This window comes from Leuresthes tenuis, unplaced genomic scaffold (assembly GCF_036924035.1).
Source record: "Leuresthes tenuis unplaced genomic scaffold, fLeuTen1.0.hap1 SCAF_8, whole genome shotgun sequence".
Taxonomy (NCBI): Eukaryota; Metazoa; Chordata; class Actinopteri; order Atheriniformes; family Atherinopsidae; genus Leuresthes; species Leuresthes tenuis.
The window spans coordinates 23753936-23762795 of NW_027325362.1; the positions used below are offsets into that span (position 1 = coordinate 23753936).

At 38.8% G+C, this 8860-nt stretch overlaps 2 protein-coding genes across 3 annotated transcripts; one reads left to right on the top strand and one right to left on the bottom strand.

The window, feature by feature from the left end:
* The first annotated feature begins 1115 nt into the window (after positions 1 to 1115).
* Positions 1116 to 4372, top strand: LOC140313385 (transmembrane protein 229B-like). Its single transcript, XM_072391464.1, has 2 exons — positions 1116 to 1369; positions 3086 to 4372. The coding sequence occupies exons 1-2, from the start codon at positions 1321 to 1323 to the stop codon at positions 3556 to 3558; spliced, it is 522 nt and encodes a 173-aa protein (XP_072247565.1). The 5' UTR covers positions 1116 to 1320; the 3' UTR covers positions 3559 to 4372.
* Positions 3617 to 8315, bottom strand: haao (3-hydroxyanthranilate 3,4-dioxygenase). 2 transcript variants are annotated; one of them, XM_072391462.1, is made up of 10 exons: positions 8145 to 8315; positions 7853 to 7931; positions 6839 to 6922; positions 6543 to 6649; positions 5294 to 5383; positions 5155 to 5198; positions 4910 to 5055; positions 4713 to 4781; positions 4551 to 4633; positions 3617 to 4370 (listed from the first exon to the last, which is right to left on the bottom strand). In XM_072391462.1, exons 1-10 carry the CDS (start codon positions 8231 to 8233, stop codon positions 4271 to 4273), a joined length of 891 nt encoding a protein of 296 aa, XP_072247563.1. In that variant the 5' UTR covers positions 8234 to 8315; the 3' UTR covers positions 3617 to 4270. The 2 variants fall into 2 exon arrangements, with proteins under 2 accessions (XP_072247563.1, XP_072247564.1); XM_072391463.1 differs by having other exon boundaries at positions 3617 to 4343; positions 8145 to 8312.
* Between the last annotated feature and the right edge of the window lie 545 nt (positions 8316 to 8860).

Consider the following 8860-nt stretch of genomic DNA (forward strand, 5'->3'; position numbering starts at 1 on the left):
GTTTGTGTGTGTGTGTATGGTGACAGCTTCCTTAAAGCTGACTTCCCAATTTCCATATTTGGAAATGATAGTGGGGATAACTTAGAGGAAGATTAAATATTATCATGTCTGTCAAGTTAATAACATAAAATATTAGAAATAACAATAAAATATATATAACTGGACAAATCTAATTAGTCTATTGATATTGTAGCAGCTGAGAGCTGATTTGATAGCACGCTAACAAACGCTCATCAGCCCAAACAAAAAGTACAGCTGAGCGAATCCATTGAAGTATTGAAGAAACTGAATTTTTTACTTGACTAGAAGAAAACTTAAAGGATTACATTTCATACTGATAGGAGCATAAATATGAATTTATCATATTCATATGAATATTATCAACTTTGAATATTATCAACTTTGACGCTCACACCAGTGTTTTGTTCACTCATCGAGTGAAATGCGCTGGGATTCTAAAGCTTCTGAGTCTCCTTTATTGTGTACTAAATGATAAATATAGCACAAGTATGTGAAAGGACTTCAACACTAAATTTGATGTTATAGGTGTTAATGAAATGTGGGCGATGAAAATCAACTGAAAAACTCAGGAGGTAACAGATGTATTTAGCAGCTTTTTGGTTGAGGTGCTCACTGAAGGAGAACATCAAGGATGTATTCATTCTAAGATATAAACAAAAATACTCTGCCCTTGCCAGATTACTGTGTGAGATATTAACAAGCATGCTCCATATTTTCTTCAGAGTAGTGTTTATAATGGCAAGATGATCAGACAGTTTTTCAGGTTTGTTACAGTTTGGGAAGTTATCACCAGTTTAAATTTAAAAGGAGTGATTTAAATGGAGTGTCACTGCAGTAACATTTGTCTATCAATACATGTATATGTTTGACTAGCTTCTCTTGCTTACACACCCATGTATTGTGGCTCACTGATAACCCCTAATATGACCCACATGACTCATCTACAGTTTTATACAGAACTTCTGTGTCTAATACACACTGTCAAGTTTGCCTTTGACACCACATCAATAAACCTATTTGCACACTTACTGTATGCTTAAAAGAGAACATTCATGCAGCCTCAATTGAATCAATACACATACACACTTTTTCCTCAGGTGGTCCAGGTTTGGTGCGTGGATCATTAGTCCCTTAGTTCATGGTTTTATCCTCTGACAGAGACATCACCGTCTCACTCTGATAACATGGAACAGCTTAATGTTTAGCCTAAGATCCACACACACACACACGCACACACACACATACACATAAGGAAGCAGAGGGATTACAAAGGTACAGAGACCCATACACTGGCCAGGGATGAGGGGGAGAAAACTAACAGTGAGCGCACAGGGGACTAATGACAGAGGTGAGAGTTATTACCACTGATGTGATTTTAAAATACATAATGCTAATATATAATGCTTAAACGCTCCAGGTGTCATTTGTTATCTTTGCATCTTTTTTTAATCGCACCGAGTTAAATAATTTGATAATGGAGTTGAGTTTATTGCTAGTGTTAAGTTATTGTTTCTTTTATTGTTGTTTGAGGAGAAATAATTTGCAGCTGAAAGATAAGCGTGGATAAATGACTTTGTTTTCTAGTTCAGAGTGAAAACCTACTGAAGATTTTCTAAGCCTTGTTAAGTAGGGATATTAGACTGCTAATCCACATTAGACCTGCGCTGTGTCTCCCGTGAATAATAAACAAAAGCGGAATGCACACGCTACACTCCGGAAGCGTAATGTAGGGAGGAAAGCTCCAACAAAACGAATACTGCGAATTCTGATAAAATTTCATTCCACCCTTTGTCAGACACTGTATCACGATTGGAGCAAAGACAGATATACATTACAGATACACAGAAAACATAGTGTTAAATCTATTATGACAGGGTCTGGGGATATTCTGCCCATTTAAAGGAAATCAAAGCTATTTGTTGTTAAAACTGGAGAATTTCCTTATCAAGAGGTTAAAATATGATTTTAATTAAAAAATTATGTCTAAAATGCTATCTCTATCCAACACAAAATGTTATTTGTTTCCATTTCACAACTGTGTTGGTGCTGCAGTCGCCAAATGAAACCCTGTCTTTTATAACCATGTTGTACGTTCATGAGAGAGAACAAAATGTGACTTTGGCGTCATATTTTTCCAGTTACATTGTACGGACTTATACTATTGAATGTGTCCATTTGAGGAAAGGACAGCAGGAAAAATTCACAGGAAAAAGTTTAACTTTTAGCCTTGGCTAAAGATAATTAGATTGTTCATTGTTTGCTGAAATTTCTAACATTAAAACAGTTTAACTTTTCCCGTGGTGCTCCATAATTGTATTTTGATGTGTGTATCAAAACTTGCCTGCCATATGTTGTATACTATATCGGCTTAAAAATGATCAAAGGGACACTTTGTAGATTTGTGGAAGGTTGCGAGCCATTCCTGAGCAAAATTTTGGTTTTATCCTACTAGGATATGATAAAGCCTTGTAGACCTTCTGAACTGGTTAGCTTAAAACAATGGATGGGAGATGTCATCTATTGAACATAATAGGTATAAAGCCACACTGTCACCTTTTTATTTTTAGATATGGTTTAGTAGCGGGCACCTTTATTCATTCCACCTGGCACTGTACCGAGATTTTTGACAGATGATCTGTAATGCTTCATCCAAAATTCATGGTGGAAAATGAGAAATGTATTTTGGGCAAACTCTGAAAATGAGCTTCTCAGGCATAGGATACACTTGTTCTTTAGAATATGGCGACCCTTGAACCTCATAAAACTGACTGATCATCAATGAAGGTCTCTCCCATTCCATGAAGTTTGTGCAGCAAACACCTTTCTGGTAAAATATATGTCTTTATATAACGTGCCTGTAGAGTGGATGTCTTTGTATTGAGTGCTTACATATAGTTGTGTTCTATCTGAAAAAATATATGGAATATGGAACTATTTTTTTAAAACTGCTTGCCATCGCGTGTCATTTTGTGACCGTCCCACATTTGCCAAAAATTAAATATCTTATTTGGGGAAAAAAAAACACCAATGGGCTAAAATAGTCATTTGTTTTTCTTTATGGCAGGGATTGGTGTTGAAGGTGAAGTGCTGGTCGGTGGCCCCATTCAGCCAGTCTCCAGCTTTGTTCGACTCTATGTGTATGCTCTGCACGGCTGCCTCTGTGAGGTGGCCTTCACTGCTGTGTGTGACTGGTTCAGCACCCAGGACAGAAGACTGGCGGGTCACAGCAGCCTCTGGGCTCTGCCTATGTATGCCACTGCAATCTACCTCATGGAGGGTCTGAGCGCCCGGCTGCTGGCTCAGCATTATCCGTTGCCTGTGAGACTGACAGCCTACACTCTCTTCATCTACTTGTGGGAGTTCAGCTGGGGTGCTGGGCTGAGGCTGCTGGGGGCCTGTCCCTGGGATTACTCGGGTTATAGGTACAATCTGGCAGGGCTGGTGACTTTGGAGTATGCGCTGCCCTGGGCTGTGGCAGCATTTATAGCAGAGCAGTATGTGATCAGGAATACTCTAAGGATAAGACTGCACAACTGAAATGAAAACATGATCATCAAGCTATATGCTTCCAAAACCACCCACGAAACACTTACGATTACTATTTTTGTTTACTGAAAGAAATCTCAAACTACTGTGATTTAAAGTATCACATTAAAAATTTGGTTATTTTGCTGCAACTGTGTTTCCCTCACTGAAGTGAACAGATGCGTGCAGGAAAGTACATTTTTGGATGTGAACAGATGTATTAGCACATCGAACAACAAGAAGATGTACAGTAAACTCTCCCCCTGAAGCATTTCTCAGGAAAAGCCCCCTTAATTAAAGATCTGGCAACTGGGTTGCATACCTGGTAAGTTTAATCTTGTGTTATCCCACCATGTTTCCAACTTCAAGGAGGCTGAGTATAAAGAAATGTTTTAACTCAATTTTATTGGCTGTCACAGAGGACATGCAAAATCACATATTTGTATTTCCTTTTCTTCTAAAAAAATCATTATATGTACATGTTATGACATGCATTGACAAAATAAATGTCTGAATAGTTTCAAATGCATCTTCTGCTCATTAACACTGAGACGGCACAATGCTTACTTTCAGCAACAATTACACCAAACCCGAATTAGAGCAGCGGTTACACAACTTATTGTGTCATTACAATACATTCAAATGAACATCTCTTAGTGAGGAGTTAAGGCCTCCTCCAAATAGAGTCGATTTTCATGTGAGTATGTGGATTGGCAGTTGATAATTAGGATCTCTTCCGCTCAGGATTTTGGATGACAAACAAGGCCACTGTCCCTTCATCTCTCTGCCACTGGTATCTGCAACACGAGAAGACACATACAGTGCTCATTTTCGAAGAAATGATGTAATGAAACATTAAATGCATTATTATTGGTCACACTACACTGTCACACTACATCCTTTAAAAAAGCAAAGAACACTGGATTATCTGGGAAATTTTTTTTAGTTTTTTTTTTACAGCAAGTAGAAGAGCCTGCTGACAGGTGTTAATATCACTGACTTACTGGCTCTGCTCAGGGATGAGTAAACTGTCTCCTGCAGAAAGAGCAAACTCCTGCTCATCCACAATAACTCTTGAAGATCCCTCCTGTGTTAAAGAGAGAGGAGAAAAACATAGAGCGAGGAAGCATATAATGGCAATGACTGATGTTACTGTACAAACGTACCTGTTGCCAAATCCACATATCAGTTTGCAACACTGATGTCTCTGTTAGCCCAGGTCCAAACACCATTACCTGTTGGCAACATTAAAATCTTGTGAAGTATTTCAACATCCATCCATCCATCCATCCATTATCTACCGCTTCTCCAGGGGTCGGGTCGTGGGGGCAGCAGCTTGGGACATCACGTTCATGGTGTTCACCTCTGTCTCAAACTGGACTCCAAACATGTTGACAGTGCTGCCGTTGCTGAGGGACGACCTCTGTTTATCCAGCCAGTCTTTGAAGGAGAATGGTGACATCACGTTCATTGTGTTCAACTGGAACGGAGGCTCTCTGAAGACTTCATCTGTTCATCCAAAGATTAACAAGGCAGCGATTTAATGTTTAAAAGGATAAGTGCTCAGAATAGACAGAGAGCTCTTGGAATCATTTATAAACAACTCACTTGGATCAGGTTTTCCTGTTTTGCACTGCTTTGATGCCATAAATCTGCAAGTGAAAGACCAACCCAACTATCTGCATTAAAACTGATTGTATGGCGTAATGGACACCATGTGTACAGAAGGGAATACTGTATGTCTCACTCTTTGATTATTGGTACCAACTGGGTTCCTAGATCCTGGCAGTAGAACCATTTTTCAAACAGGATGTCAGTGGTGTTGTCTATGTGGTACCTGAAAGAAACAGCATACACTATTGTTGGTACTGCTTTGAGACACTTAAAAATGTGTGCAGCTCTGTATAAAACACTGGATTTCATTGTTCTCCAGGGCAGAGATGCAGAACAGAAAGTCTTTGTACCAGCACGCTGTTTGCAACAGCAGCAGAGCACCCACAGCAAGACAATAAACATCAGCCTGTGAACATCAGCCACTATCAAGAAAGAGGAAGCATCATTATTTGAGGCTGCTAGGCAACTTTTACACCTGCATATCTCACTACCATCAAGGGTTTTATTACCCCCCTACTTCACCCATATTTTTCATGATTATGTCAGAGTGACTAAAGATAAAATACTTTAGTAAATCCATTTCAGTGGCATCCTAATATCTGATAAAGTAATATGAAATACGTTGTGGCTGAAACACAAAAGTTTCAACCAATCAGCATCCTATGCTAGTAGAAACAGATGGGTGTTGGATCTGATGATGACCAGTGGAAGTGAAGTCATAGTCATGATACAAGGATTCCAACGGTACCGAATTTGAAAATTTGGACCAACGAGTCCAAAGTTATGCAGCTGAATGCACTTCAAACTTTGACGTGCGCAACCACTTGCTCTTTATTTTCTGTGTCTATTAATTTTCTGTGCCAGCCGGTTTCCAAATGGACTTCCACATTTGTTATTTACAACAAACCGTCTGGTGGGTTAAATAAACTAAATCCTCTTGAACTTTGGTAGACATGACCCTCAACTAAAAGAAAAATAGTTGTTTTTTGTTTTTTGCAGCCAAAGGAAATATAACCATTTATCAAACCCAAGGATTTGCTTTATTTTTCCAGCGGATTTGTAAATGATTAGTTTGTGTATTTCGTTAACAAATAAGGTTTGTTTAACCACGGCGGATGTATTTTTTACATTTTCTGACTAAATAATGTTCAAAATCAGATATTTCCAAAAGGTACACACAGTTCTTACCATGGTTTGTAAGGGAAGATGCTTCCACAGTCGATTTGAACTTGTGATTTGATGCATGTTGATGGTTACTTTTTTGCCAGAAGAGGTCAAACCACACTCTCTTCTCACCTACTCTGCAATTACTTTAATTTGTCAGTGTGATTCTGCAAACTACACTAAAGTCCTCATGACAAAGGTGAGGTACAGCAAATAACCTCAAGCAGTCGGTCTCAGTCAGCAGCCGTCTCCTCTCCACCACCAGTCCGACAGTGTTGGCTTGTCTCTGAGGGGAGTGGGGGATCCGGGCTGGAAGCAGAAACATCTAAAAATGAGGAAGAAAACTGTATAATGCAGACTTCTGGTCAAAGAGCATGTTGTGCTTCCTTATTTTCATAAACAGGAACCATTAAAAGGAAGAATGGATGCTTTGAAAATGTTATTCATTGCTAAAACCAGGAAACCCAGGAATCATCAGTAAATGAAAAATGCATTAAATAGCATTATAACTCACCTCTCCCTCCTTGATGTGCACATCTTTGTGTTTGCCATTTTCAATCACCTTCAGACACATGTCCCCCTTTAGCTGGTAGAACAACTACTTAAAACAGGATGGACGACAGAAGAGAAGAGAAAGAGCACATACTTTTCATTAAAGTGTGTTTGCACATGACGCACGCAGGGTTCTGGGCAAACTGTTGGTGGTTGAGTTGTGAATAGCGTAAGCACCAGAAGTTTAAATCCACATCAATATGGAGTCCTAAAATGTGAAGATTCGAGCCTATTAGAAGCACCTGTCAACTGAATATTTTCTTTAGCAGCTGTGTTTTGTTTTAGGAGCTCAGTAACAAAAGCTGAGTTGATCAATCTGTCTTTGTTAACAGGCTATGTAACCTAGGCTTTTAAGGTTGTTGTAATTAAACCATTACTTTAAAAAAAAAAAAGATTTGGAGCTGTTAGCTGTTTCCCTAGCAACGTAACGTTTTATGAACTGGCATTATTCATTTGAATTTGACTATTTGGATTTTCATTCAATTGATTTAATTGGATTACACAATGATATGTACTGGATTTGATTACAGTTAAACTGAACTGGATTATATCTTTAAAGTATCTTGAGATCACCTTTGCTGTGAATTGGCACTATTCACACACACAGCTAATAAGATGTTGAACAAAGTCTGCTTGTCACGCACAACTTTTAAAAAGTCAAAACCACTAATGAGTAAGAGCTAGTTCCATGTGGTTGCTGTCAGATGACAGTCTCTATACTTTGACACTGCAAACATCAAAGGTCCTGATAGCAAAAGATGTCAACAACATCAGAGCCCAGCAAAAATGAATAGTGGCAGCCAGCCAAAATAATTTGACCTAGTGTTGCAACACTGTGGTAGACTTTGCCCTGGTTATTGGGGGGTAAGATTATCATGTGAGGAACTGAGAGTGAAGGGTAAGGAGAAGCTAACTTAAATAATTGGTGCATGTGTGTGCTGGAGTTAAGACAGAATAGGCAGTATTTATCTCTCACCTCCTCCCCTTCCTCTATGTGATAATCCTTCCTGGTATTAGGGCCACCAACAAACATGATGAGCAACTGGGAAAAGTGCCTGAGAAGAACATGAATTCAAAACAATCATGTTGCCATTTACTTCAGTTCATTTGTCTTTACAAAAACAGATTTTCCAACTGAGTTTTTGTAAAACGCTCAAATTAATCACACATTGCTCAATAGCTGTGACACACAATCTACATTAGCAGAGAAATACCCACTCTAATCACACATCTTTGTGGTTAGTATGGAAGCAAAACACATTACTTACATGAGTTTGTTGCAGACTGGTGGCAGAAAAGCATTCTGGTTTTCTGCAATCCAGTTGTTCACATTCACCAGACGAGGTTGGTGACTCATATTTTTAAACTGATTGGAATTTGTTTTGCAGTATTAACCTTCTGTGACTGGCCTTTCTTTCAGCTGTTTAAATGTGCATATAGTGAAAGTCCAAAATGCAGAAGTGGGCGGAAGCCAGTAAAGGAGGAGCTCTTTGTCCTGTTCAGGTGAAAGGTTGGCTGCACTCTCGTCATAAGTAACACAGTAATGTGTCTGCAGACCCACCGGAACGCTTGCTGGATATAATATCAAACAGACCAACAAATCCACAATGTCAAATCTAGGCTTCCTCACATACTCTTCTACTGTATGGCACCATCTGTGGAAAGTAGTAGAATTTAAGTAGTAAACACACAGCAGAACTTTAAACATGGCAAATTCATGTTTGATGAGCAGTAAATCTATATTTGTAGGATACGTAATGGTAAGCAAAAAGTTTAGACTTACAGATTTACTAATGAAAAACTGTGTAATCCAGATTCAGTGAGATTATGGAAAGACAATACCACGCAGTTTTTATTGTGTACACTGACTTACTACTGTGTTGGTGGTGAATTTTCTTCGGTATAAAACTTTTGAAGCAAAGAGAACTGACAGCAGCGAAGCCAGTCGAATGGCAAAATATTCCAACAGACTGTAGTGTAAGTG